Below are 13,764 nucleotides of genomic sequence, written 5' to 3' on the forward strand. Positions count from 1 at the left end.
ATTTGCAAATAAATTCATTAAAAATCCTACAATGTGATTTTCTGGATTTTTTTTCTCATTTTGTCTGTCATAGTTGAAGTGTACCTATGATGAAAATTACAGGCCTCTCATCTTTTTAAGTGGGAGAACTTGCACAATTGGTGGCTGACTAAATACTTTTTTGCCCCACTGTACCCTTGCTAAGGGCTGTGTCCTGGCTCTCTACTTTGCGTCGTGCTCCTGAGCCGTGGTATATTAGCCAGGTATTTTGCCTTATGGTTTAATTATAATTAGGTTGGTTCATAGGGTCATTGATGCTCTCCATTTGAGCAGAGAGAGGCCTGGCCAGGGGGTGGAGGTTGTATTTACTGCTGCTCTACAGCCCTTCAGTGTTTCATCCTCCCCCTCAGCAGAAGTGAAGACACCAGGCCTGCAGGGTGAGGGCCGGCTGCAGTTCAACTCTCCTCATCCTCCTCCTCTCCTCCATCTGCAGTCACAGTCAGTGATCTGTAATGCTGAGTTGTGAAAGCTACATGGTGGATGTCTGGCCTGTCCTGCTTTGTCAGATCAGGAGAAATAAAGGAATGAAGGACAGAGGAAGAGTGAACAAGAGGGGAGAAGGAGAGGTGAAAGAGAGGGAGAGATCTGACTGATGAAGTGAAAGCTCAGTTTTAGAGAGTTAATCTGCTTCTAATAATCCTGTTGGCTGTGAACAAATGTATTAACACTTCTGCTGTTACTTTCTCCCCTCCTGTCTTCTCTTCTCCCTCTCCTGTCCTCTCTTCCCCCCCTCCTGTACTCTCTTCCTCCCCCTCCTGTCCTCTCTCCCCCCCCCTCCTGTCCTCTCTTCTCCCCCCCTCCTGTCCTCTCTTCTTCTTCCCCCCTGTCCTCTCTCCCCCCTCCTGTCCTCTCTTCTCCCTCTCCTGTCCTCTCTTCCCCCCCTCCTGTACTCTCTTCCTCCCCCTCCTGTCCTCTCTCCCCCCCTCCTGTCCCCTCTTCCCCCCCCTCCTGTCCTCTCTTCTCCCCCCCTCCTGTCCTCTCTTCTTCTTCCCCCCCTGTCCTCTCTTCTCCCCCCTCCTGTCCTCTCTTCTCCCCCCTCCTGTCCTCTCTTCTTCTTCCTCCCCCCTCCTGTCCTCTCTTCCCCTCCCCCTGTCCTCTCTTCTCCCCCCCTCCTGTCCTCTTTCCCCCCCCTCCCCTATCCTCTCTCCTCTCTTCTGGGTTTGCCTCACTAGCTCCTAGCCCCTAGTACACTGTACCAGTAGCATCTCTCAGAGTCTTTCAGTATTCACTGCTGTGAAAGGACTGGTATAACCTGTGTGTGTGTGTGTGTGAGAGAGAGTGGAGGTGTAGTTCTCTGTGTAAGGATTAGATTAGAGGTAAATCCAGAGTTAATACAGTGTTGATCTTTAGTCTCTTAGTCAGTCCTGGATTAAAGGGTCGGCCTGAGTCGCTACTGGCCTTTCCCTGCTACCAAACACGTATACACTACTCTAATGCAACTAACCACTGGGGTGGGAGTTCGCCTATAGGTTAGACCTATAGGTTCAAATCCCAGGTCAGAAGGTTGCTGGTGTTCTTACTGGTTGCTCTGGGCCCCTGAGGAAGGCACTGAAGTACTAAACATCTCCAGGAGTAGACCTGCAGTGTGTAACAGTTTGTCAGGTTCATATTGAACGCTTGCCTCAGGCATATGTTAGCTCTACAGTAGCCCACTGAGCTAAAGCCTCAAGCAAGGTTACATCACACTCTGCTGCTTGCTGCAGACCCCTCTGTCCTCTCCCCCTCTTACACACATCTCTGTAGCTCTTCCTCTCCCCCTCTTACACACATCTTTAGCTCTTCCTCTCCCCCTCTTACACACATCCCTGTAGCTCTTCCTCTCCCCCTCTTACACACATCCCTGTAGCTCTTCCTCTCCCCCTCTTACACACATCCCTGTAGCTCTTCCTCTCCCCCTCTTACACACATCCCTGTAGCTCTTCCTCTCCCCCTCTTACACACATCCCTGTAGCTCTTCCTCTCCCCCTCTTACACACATCTCTGTAGCTCTTCCTCTCCCCCTCTTACACACATCCCTGTAGCTCATCCTCTCCCCCTCTTACACACATCCCTGTAGCTCTTCCTCTCCCCCTCTTACACACATCCCTGTAGCTCTTCTTCTCCCCCTCTTGCACACATCTCTGTAGCTCTTCCTCTCCCCCTCTTACACACATCCCTGTAGCTCTTCTTCTCCCCCTCTTACACACATCTTTAGCTCTTCCTCTCCCCCTCTTACACACATCTTTAGCTCTTCCTCTCCCCCTCTTACACACATCCCTGTAGCTCTTCCTCTCCCCCTCTTACACACATCCCTGTAGCTCTTCCTCTCCCCCTCTTACACACATCTCTAGCTCTTCCTCTACCCCTCTTACACACATCTCTGTAGCTCTTCCTCTCCCCCTCATACACACATCCCTGTAGCTCTTCCTCTCCCCTCTTACACACATCCCTGTAGCTCTTCTTCTCCCCCTCTTACACACATCCCTGTAGCTCTTCTTCTCCCCCTCTTACACACATCTCTGTAGCTTTTCCTCTCCCCCTCTTACACACATCTCTGTAGCTCTTCCTCTCCCCCTCTTACACACATCTCTAGCTCTTCCTCTCCCCCTCTTACACACATATCTAGCTCTTCCTCTCCCCCTCTTACACACATCCCTGTAGCTCTTCCTCTCCCCCTCTTACACACATCCCTGTAGCTCTTCCTCTCCCCCTCTTACACACATCCCTGTAGCTCTTCCTCTCCCCCTCTTACACACATCCCTGTAGCTCTTCCTCTCCCCCTCTTACACACATCTCTGTAGCTCTTCCTCTCCCCCTCTTACACACATCCCTGTAGCTCTTCCTCTCCCCCTCTTACACACATCCCTGTAGCTCTTCTTCTCCCCCTCTTGCACACATCTATGTAGCTCTTCCTCTCCCCCTCTTACACACATCCCTGTAGCTCTTCTTCTCCCCCTCTTACACACATCTTTAGCTCTTCCTCTCCCCCTCTTACACACATCTTTAGCTCTTCCTCTCCCCCTCTTACACACATCCCTGTAGCTCTTCCTCTCCCCCTCTTACACACATCCCTGTAGCTCTTCCTCTCCCCCTCTTACACACATCTCTAGCTCTTCCTCTACCCCTCTTACACACATCTCTGTAGCTCTTCCTCTCCCCCTCATACACACATCCCTGTAGCTCTTCCTCTCCCCTCTTACACACATCCCTGTAGCTCTTCTTCTCCCCCTCTTACACACATCCCTGTAGCTCTTCTTCTCCCCCTCTTACACACATCTTTAGCTCTTCCTCTCCCCCTCTTACACACATCTTTAGCTCTTCCTCTCCCCCTCTTACACACATCCCTGTAGCTCTTCCTCTCCCCCTCTTACACACATCCCTGTAGCTCTTCCTCTCCCCCTCTTACACACATCTCTAGCTCTTCCTCTACCCCTCTTACACACATCTCTGTAGCTCTTCCTCTCCCCCTCATACACACATCCCTGTAGCTCTTCCTCTCCCCTCTTACACACATCCCTGTAGCTCTTCTTCTCCCCCTCTTACACACATCCCTGTAGCTCTTCTTCTCCCCCTCTTACACACATCTCTGTAGCTTTTCCTCTCCCCCTCTTACACACATCTCTGTAGCTCTTCCTCTCCCCCTCTTACACACATCTCTAGCTCTTCCTCTCCCCCTCTTACACACATCTCTAGCTCTTCCTCTCCCCCTCTTACACACATATCTAGCTCTTCCTCTCCCCCTCTTACACACATCCCTGTAGCTCTTCCTCTCCCCCTCTTACACACATCCCTGTAGCTCTTCCTCTCCCCCTCTTACACACATCCCTGTAGCTCTTCCTCTCCCCCTCTTACACACATCCCTGTAGCTCTTCCTCTCCCCCTCTTACACACATCTCTGTAGCTCTTCCTCTCCCCCTCTTACACACATCTCTGTAGCTCTTCCTCTCCCCCTCTTACACACATCCCTGTAGCTCATCCTCTCCCCCTCTTACACACATCCCTGTAGCTCTTCCTCTCCCCCTCTTACACACATCCCTGTAGCTCTTCCTCTCCCCCTCTTACACACATCCCTGTAGCTCTTCCTCTCCCCCTCTTACACACATCCCTGTAGCTCTTCCTCTCCCACTCTGATCAGCTGTTCCAGGTCATGACCAGGCAAGCAGAGGGTGTGTGATGAGAAACACCTTCACTCTGAGTCATGAGGGCTGATGTCACAAGGGAGATAATATCTTCTCTTCCTGCATCCTCCTCCGTATCCCTCTCCTCCTCACCTGTATAGTTGACCAGTCTAGCTGACCCCCACTAGCACCATGTAGCAGACAGTGTACCTATGACTCCTCTCTGTCCGTGTCTGTGTTTGTGTGTGCTTGGGGTAGAGTTGTACCCTTCATCTGTCCTCTACTGTAACCCTGGGGATCTGTCTATAAATACGACTCAATCCCCCCCTCCTCACAATGTGGATAGGAAATGGTTTACACGCTTCATTGCTGCAGAAAGTGTGTGATTAGGAGGATCAGGAAGTGTGCTCAGCGGTGTATGGTGATGCTACTCAGTGAGGTGTGTGTGTGAGGCTATTTTTACCTCCACCCTCCCGTCTCTTTCTCACTCTCTCCATCTCTCTCACCATTCTCTCACTCTTTCTCTCACTCCCTCACTCCTCCTTTCCATTGCTAGGAGCTGGGCTGTGAACCGCTCTCCTCCAGGAAGGAACATGAGAGAGCGACAGAATAGCCTCAGTAACCCTGCTATAGGATGACTGATACTGTGTTCTGTCGAGTCAGCACTTTTCTCTGCTGACCTCTGTATATACACACAGACACACACACACACACACACACACACACACACACACACACACACTGCTCTGACCTTTCAGTGTTAAACACTGGTGTGAAAGATTCATTTCAATTCATTGTGGAGCATCACAAGAATACCTTATCCACTACATAGTGATAAACCATGATGACATGACGATGACGTAGGTCTGAATATGTAAGCAACCTACTACAATGGTGATTATTGTCTGTCTGTCTGTGTGAGTAAATGGCTATGAGCTAGATCATTAGACTTTTCCACAGAATGTTCCTGGAAGGTTGGCTGAGGGTTGCTGGAAGGTTAGGGTGAGTCATGAGGATATGAGAGCATCCGATCCGAGTGCCAACAGTCTTAGTGCCAACACACACACTCACACACACATACACACTGAAGCTTGGTTTCAGTCTTCATGTAAATCCTTCCTACCAATGAGATTCTGACACATTTTACAGACTGTTCTAAGAGCGTTAGTTGGTGTATCAAAGACAGGAACCAGTTGTGTATAGGATACAGTAGTATTCTGGTCAAGCAGGCCCATTTTCCCAAACAAGCAGTATCATGGGGCGGCAGGTAGCCTAGTGGTTAGAGCATTGGGCCAGTAACCAAAAGGTTGCTGGCCCAATGATGGGCCAGGATAAACCAGGATAAACCAGGATAAGCTTTGTGTAGCGCTGATCATCATTGAGCTGCTTAGTGAGATGTAAAGATTACTGATTGGCCATCTGATTGACCTTTCTAATGGCAGCTGTTAAAGCTCTCCTCCGTGTGTGTTACGGATGTGGTTCTGTGAACTGCACTCTTGTGAGCCTGAGGCCTGAAGACTTCTGTTAGCTGCCCGTGCTATAACCTGACGACTTAGCTTCCTGAGCTAATGCCGTGGCTTTAGCTCAGCGGACCAGCACAGTCTAGTGGAAGGCTGAAGACCCGGGATCAAACCCAGTCAGTTTTACAGTGTTTTTGTTTCTGTGTTTTTCACGTCTTTGATCACCTGACAGGCTCGTTCCACAGGGCTGGGATCTGAAGGCATCCCTGTCATGTTGTGATCGGTCACAGAATCATGTGGACTGGGTTTGAGTCTTTATGAATGTCCAGCAGTATTGATCATGTTAGATGGTGAAATGATATCCAACCAACCATGGAGATACAACAGCCTCAGTCAGCACTGTACCAGTCTGATACAGCAGCAGGTTCTCTCTGCAGTAGACATTGAGTCTGGGGACAGTACTGGACTGATATAGGCCTTATGTAGCTTTCTGACTGAGAACACACTCTGTAGTATGTTTTTATGTAATGTAGAACCTTTCTCTCCCTTCTCACTCTCCTTCTTTCTCCTCTCCTGTCTCTCAGTTTGCTCGGGTGTGGATCCCTGATGCAGATGAGGTGTGGAAGTCAGCAGAGCTCACTAAGAACTACAAACATGGAGATTCCACCCTACACCTCACACTGGAGGATGGAATGGTGAGTACTGGAGGAGAGGAGGAGGAGAAGGGTGGTGTAGGGTTGGGTGGTTGCATAACATCCTCTCATTTGTGATGAGATGCACAGTACACACACACACACACAGCGAATCTATCTCATTATTGGTTATTGGAGTAGTTGCAAAGGGCTGTTGTCTTCACACTGCAATATATCACCATACTTATCATAAAAACATGTCCATGTGTCGATGTCAACCAAGTCCAATAAACCGTTCAGAAGGAAGTGGGGGCAGAAACCTGACCCATTTGGTGGCATATTTTGATACATGTGTGAGGCTTATGTTCACCAACTGTCTGTTTTTTATGTCACTGAGTTACATAAAACCAGGTCCCTACTCAGCACACACACCACAGGAGGCTGGTGAGGGGGAGATGAATTACAATAATGGCTGGAATGGACTAAATGGAATGGTATAAAACGCAATGAAACAATGTTTGATACCGTTCCATTTATTCTGTTCCAGCCATTACTATGAGCCCGTACTCCCCAATTAAGCTGCCACCAGCCGCCTGTGATACACACATATATTGTGTGTAATAACGTCTCTGTTTAATCTGTGCTGTCCAGGACATTGAGCACAAGCTGGATGATAAGACAAAGAACCTTCCTCACCTCCGGAACCCTGACATCCTGGTGGGGGAGAATGACCTCACAGCTCTTAGCTACCTCCACGAGCCGGCCGTCCTGCACAACCTTAAAGTCCGCTTCACCGACTCCAAACTCATCTACACATACTGTGGTATGCCCACACAGACGCACAAGGGTCACACACACACACACACACACACACACACACACACACACACACACACCAACTCATCCTCTCTTCCTGTAGGTATTGTGCTGGTGGCCATTAATCCCTATGAGAACCTTCCCATCTACGGTAGTGACATCATCAATGCGTACAGTGGCCAGAACATGGGAGACATGGACCCTCATATCTTCGCTGTGGCTGAGGAGGCTTACAAACAGATGGCCAGGTGGGTGTGTGTGGTGTGCGTGCGTGCGAGTGTTACCTGCTCAAAGGTAGTATACACAGATTTCCAATGTTTCAAACGATGTCAGACGGACAGTTTGAGACCTTCCAATGGAAGCATAGTACAATGTGTGTATTTACGGTCTTGTTATTTATTTCACTTAGGCAAGTCAGTTAAGAACAAATTCTTATTTACAATGACGGCCTACCAAAAGGCAAAAGGCCTCCTGCGGGGACGGGGTCTGGGATTTAAAAATAATATATATACATATATAGAAATATAGGACAAAACCAACATCTTGACGAGACAACACAACATAAAGAGAGACCTAAGACGACAACATAGTGTTGGGTTCCGGCGCCGATAGAGATGGCCGCCTCGCTTCGCGTTCCTAGGAAACTATGCAGTTTTTTGTTTTTTTTACGTGTTATTTCTTACATTGGTACCCCAGGTCATCTTAGGTTTCATTACATACAGTCGAGAAGAACTACTGAACATAAGAGCAGCGTCAACTCACCATCAGTACGACCAAGAATATGACTTTCGCGAAGCGGATCCTGTGTTCTGCCTTTCACCCAGGACAACGGAATGGATCCCAGCCGGCAACCCAAAAAAACAACGACTTCGTAAAAGGGGGAAACGAAGCGGTCTTCTGGTCAGACTCCGGAGACGGGCACATCGTGCACCACTCCCTAGCATTCTTCTCGCCAATGTCCAGTCTCTTGACAACAAGGTTGATGAAATCCGAGCAAGGGTAGCATTCCAGAGGGACATCAGAGACTGTAACGTTCTTTGCTTCACGGAAACATGGCTCACTGGAGAGACGCTATCGTAGTCGGTGCAGCCAGCTGGTTTCTCCACGCATCGCGCCGAGAGAAACAAACATCTTTCTGGTAAGAAGAGCGGCGGGGGCAGGGGGCGTATGCTTCATGGTTAACGTGACATGGTGTGGCCACAACAACATACAGGAACTCAGGTCCTTCTGTTCACCTGATTTAGAATTCCTCACAATCATATGTCGACCGCATCATCTACCAATGGAATTTTCTTCGATTATTATCACAGCCGTATATATTCCCCCCCAAGCAGACACATCGATGGCCCTGAACCAACTTTATTTGACTCTTTGCAAACTGGAATCCATATATCCGGAGGCTGCATTCATTGTAGTTGGGGATTTTAACAAGGCTAATCTGAAAACAAGACTCCCTAAATTGTATCAGCATATCGATTGCGCAACCAGGGCTGGAAAAACATTGGATCATTGCTATTCTAACTTACGCGACGCATATAAGGCCCTCCCCCGCCCTCCTTTCGGAAAAGCTGACCACGACTCCATTTTGTTGCTTCCTGCCTACAGACAGAAACTAAAACAAGAAGCTCCCGCGCTGAGGTCTGTTCAACGCTGGTCCGACCAATCTGATTCCACACTCCAAGACTGCTTCCATCACGTGGACTGGGATATGTTTCGTATTGCGTCAGACAACAACATTGACGAATACGCTGATTCGGTGAGCGAGTTCATTAGAATGTGCGTTGAAGATGTCGTTCCCATAGCAACGATTAAAACATTCCCAAACCAGAAACCGTGGATTGATGGCAGCATTCGCGTGAAACTGAAAGCGCGAACCACTGCTTTTAATCAGGGCAAGGTGACCGGAAACATGACCGAATACAAACAGTGTAACTATTCCCTCCGCAAGGCAATCAAACAAGCTAAGCGTCAGTATAGAGACAAAGTAGAATCTCAATTCAACGGCTCAGACACAAGAGGTATGTGGCAGGGTCTACAGTCAATCACGGATTACAAAAAGAAAACCAGCCCCGTCACGGACCAGGATGTCTTGCTCCCAGGCAGACTAAATAACTTTTTTGCCCGCTTTGAGGACAATACAGTGCCACTGACACGGCCCGCAACCAAAACATGCAGACTCTCCTTCACTGCAGCCGACGTGAGGAAAACATTTAAAACGTGTCAACCCTCGCAAGGCTGCAGGCCCAGACGGCATCCCCAGCCGCGCCCTCAGAGCATGCGCAGACCAGCTGGCTGGTGTGTTTATGGACATATTCAATCAATCCCTATCCCAGTCTGTTGTTCCCACATGCTTCAAGAGGGCCACCATTGTTTCTGTTCCCAAGAAAGCTAAGGTAACTGAGCTAAACGACTACCGCCCCGTAGCACTCACATCCGTCATCATGAAGTGCTTTGAAAGACTAGTCAAGGACCATATCACCTCCACCCTACCTGACACCCTAGACCCACTCCAATTTGCTTACCGCCCAAATAGGTCCACAGACGATGCAATCTCAACCACACTGCACACTGCCCTAACCCATCTGGACAAGAGGAATACCTATGTGAGAATGCTGTTCATCGACTACAGCTCGGCATTTAACACCATAGTGCCCTCCAAGCTCGTCATCAAGCTCGAGACCCTGGGTCTCGACCCCGCCCTGTGCAACTGGGTACTGGACTTCCTGACGGGCCGCCCCCAGGTGGTGAGGGTAGGCAACAACATCGCCACCCCACAGTTCCTCAACACTGGGGCCCCACAAGGGTGCATTCTGAGCCCTCTTCTGTACTCCCTGTTCACCCACGACTGCGTGGCCACGCACGCCTCCAACTCAATCATCAAGTTTGCGGACGACACAACAGTGGTAGGCTTGATTACCAACAACGATGAGACGGCCTACAGGGAGCAGGTGAGGGCCCTCGGAGTGTGGTGTCAGGAAAATAACCTCACACTCAACGTCAACAAAACTAAGGAGATGATTGTGGACTTCAGGAAACAGCAGAGGGAACACCCCCCTATCCACATCGATGGAACAGTAGTGGAGAGGGTAGTAAGTTTTAAGTTCCTCGGCGTACACATCACAGACAAACTGAATTGGTCCACCCACACAGACAGCATCGTGAAGAAGGCGCAGCAGCGCCTCTTCAACCATCGGCTTGTCACCAAAAGCACTCACAAACTTCTACAGATGCACAATCGAGAGCATCCTGTCGGGCTGTATCACCGCCTGGTACGGCAACTGCTCCGCCCACAACCGTAAGGCTCTCCAGAGGGTAGTGAGGTCTGCACAACGCATCACCGGGGGCAAACTACCTGCCCTCCAGGACACCTACACCACCCGATGTCACAGGAAGGCCATAAAGATCATCAAGGACAACAACCACCCGAGCCACTGCCTGTTCACCCCGCTATCATCCAGAAGGCGAGGTCAGTACATGTGCATCAAAGCTGGGACCGAGAGACTGAAAAACAGCTTCTATCTCAAGGCCATCAGACTGTTAAACAGCCACCACTAACATTGAGTGGCTGCTGCCAACACACTGACTCAACTCCAGCCACTTTAATATTGGGAATTGATGGGAAATTATGTAAAATATATCACTAGCCACTTTAAACAATGCTACCTAATATAATGTTTACATACCCTACATTATTCATCTCATATGTATACGTACTCTATATCATCTACTGCATCTTTATGTAAGACATGTATCACTAGCCACTTTAACTATGCCACTTTGTTTACATACTCATCTCATATGTATATACTGCACTCAATACCATCTACTGTATCTTGCCTATGCCGCTCTGTACCATCACTCATTCATATATCTTTATGTACATATTCTTTATCCCCTTACACTTGTGTCTATAAGGTTGTAGTTTTGGAATTGTTAGCTAGATTACTTGTTGGTTATTACTGCATTGTCGGAACTAGAAGCACAAGCACAAGCATTTCGCTAACCATGTGCATGTGACAAATAAAATTTGATTTGATTTAATTATCAGAGTAGGAACGCGACGGACACTGAAAGCTTAAGTTTATTTTCCCATTGGGTCAATACAGCCGCATTAGACAAAGACACGGTATTACTGTCTCCTCCTCTCTAACCATTACGTCTCTGTTGCTAGGCAGAAAATTAAGTGACATGGGCAATAAACTGTTCCTTCTCCCTTAACGTGACCTGACCTCGACCCCTTCCTCACTAATCCACAGCTCTCCAACCTTATCAGTGCCTGCCACGTGCGATAGTCTTCCCTGCCCTCAGTACATTCCAAGCTTAATTGCATCCACCATATACATTATACATTCCCCTCTCTCCCTCAGTTCATCAATAAGTACATTTCATAAGTCAAGAAATCAGAACCCAACAATAGCAAGGCAGCAACACATGACAAAACAGCACGTAAGGAACACAACATGGTAGTAGCACAAAACATGGTACAAACATTATTGGGCACAGACAACAGCACAAAGGGCAAGAAGGTAGAGACAACAATACATCACACAAAGCAGCCACAACTGTCAGTAAGAGAGTCCATGATTGAGTCTGTGAATGAAGAGATTGAGATAAAACTGTCCAGTTTGAGTGTTTGTTGCAACTCGTTCCAGTCGCTAGCTGCAGTGAACTGAAAGGACGAGCGTCCCAGGGATGTGTGTGCTTTGGGGACCTTTCACAGAATGTGACTGGCAGAACGGGTGTTGTATGTGGAGGATGAGGCTTCAGTAGATCTCTCAGATAGGGGGTAGTGAGGCCAAAGAGGGTTTTATAAATAAGCATCAACCAGTGGGTCTTGCGACGGGTAAACAGAGATCAAATCAAAGTTTATTTGTCACGTGCGCCGAATACAACAGGTGTAGAAAATGGGAAATGCTTAGTTACAGGCTCTAACCAATAGTGCAAAAAAAGGTATTAGGTGAACAATAAGTAAGTAAAGAAATAAAACAACAGTAAAAAGACAGGCTATATACAGTAGCGAGGCTATAAAAGTAGCGAGGCTACATACAGACACCGGTTAGTCAGGCTGATTGAGGTAGTATGTACATGAATGTATAGTTAAAGTGACTATGCATATATGATAAACAGAGACTAGCAGCAGTGTAAAAAGAGGGGTTGGGGGGGCACACAATTCAAATAGTCTGGGTAACCATTTGATTACCTGTTCAGGAGTCTTATGGCTTGGGGGTAAAAACTGTTGAGAAGCCTTTTTGTCCTAGACTTGGCACTCCGGTACCGCTTGCCATGCGGTAGTAGAGAGAACAGTCTATGACTGGGGTGGCTGGGGTCTTTGACAATTTTTAGGGCCTTCCTCTGACACCGCCTGGTGTAGAGGTCCTGGATGGCAGGCAGCTTAGCCCCAGTGATGTACTGGGCCATATGCACTTCCCTTTGTAGTGCCTTGTGGTCGGAGGCCGCGCAATTGCCGTACCAGGCATTGATGCAACCAGTCACGATGCTCTCGACTTTGCAGCTGTAGAACCTTTTGAGGATCTCAGGACCCATGCCAAATCTTTTTAGTCTCCTGAGGGGTAATAGGCTTTGTCGTGCCCTCTTCACGACTGTCTTGGTGTGTTTGGACCATTCTAGTTTGTTGGTGATGTGGACACCAAGGAACTTGAAGCTCTCAACCTGCTCCACTACAGCCCCTGCTCCACTACAACCCCTGCTCCACTACAACCCCTGCTCCACTACAACCCCTGCTCCACTACAGCCCCTGCTCCACTACAGCCCCTGCTCCACTACAACCCCTGCTCCACTACAGCCCCTGCTCCACTACAACCCCTGCTCCACTACAACCCCTGCTCCACTACAACCCCTGCTCCACTACAACCCCTGCTCCACTACAACCCCTGCTCCACTACAGCCCCTGCTCCACTACAACCCCTGTTCCACTACAACCCCTGCTCCACTACAACCCCTGCTCCACTACAGCTCCTGCTCCACTACAACCCCTGCTCCACTACAACCCCTGCTCCACTACAGCCCCTGCTCCACTACAGCCCCTGCTCCACTACAACCCCTGCTCCACTACAACCCCTGCTCCACTACAACCCCTGCTCCACTACAACCCCTGCTCCACTACAACCCCTGCTCCACTACAACCCCTGCTCCACTACAACCCCTGCTCCACTACAGCCCCTGCTCCACTACAGCCCCTGCTCCACTACAACGCCTGCTCCACTACAACCCCTGCTCCACTACAACCCCTGCTCCACTACAGCCCCTGCTCCACTACAGCTCCTGCTCCACTACAGCCCCTGCTCCACTACAGCCCCTGCTCCACTACAGCCCCCCCCCCCCCCCCCCGTCTTACCGGAGTGTGCTGTTCTATCTTGCTGGTGCAGCGTATATCCCGCTAGCTGAATATCCAGGTTGTCATTCAGCCACGATTCCGTGAAACATAGGATATTACAGTTTTTGATGCCCCGTTGGTAGGATATTCGTGATCGTACCTTGTCTAATTTATTGTCCAATGATTGCACATTGGCGAGTAATGTTAACGGTAACAGCAGCTTTCCCACTCACCTCCTGCGGGTCCTCACGATGCTTCCCGCTCTGTGTCTTCTATACCTGCGTCTCCTCCTCTTGCAAATAACTGAGATGTTGGCCCTGTCGGGTGTTTGGAGAATATAAATATATGTTGTGTGCTTCCTGCTTGTTGAAGGAAAAAATCTTTGT

General features: G+C 49.0%; 1 protein-coding gene across 2 annotated transcripts in view; it reads left to right on the forward strand.

The window, feature by feature from the left end:
- Positions 1-13,764, forward strand: part of LOC110511859 (unconventional myosin-Va) — an 84,077-nt gene that overhangs the window by 21,077 nt on the left and 49,236 nt on the right. For both annotated transcript variants that reach the window (XM_090238950.1, XM_090238949.1), the window contains exons 2-4: positions 6,181-6,291; positions 6,880-7,051; positions 7,148-7,292. In XM_090238950.1, the coding sequence (XP_090095076.1) occupies positions 6,181-6,291; positions 6,880-7,051; positions 7,148-7,292 (428 nt within the window). The remainder of the gene's footprint in view (positions 1-6,180; positions 6,292-6,879; positions 7,052-7,147; positions 7,293-13,764) is intronic.

This window comes from Oncorhynchus mykiss, chromosome 6 (genome assembly GCF_057628025.1).
Source record: "Oncorhynchus mykiss isolate SJ-2025 chromosome 6, ASM5762802v1, whole genome shotgun sequence".
Classification (NCBI taxonomy): domain Eukaryota; kingdom Metazoa; phylum Chordata; class Actinopteri; order Salmoniformes; family Salmonidae; genus Oncorhynchus; species Oncorhynchus mykiss.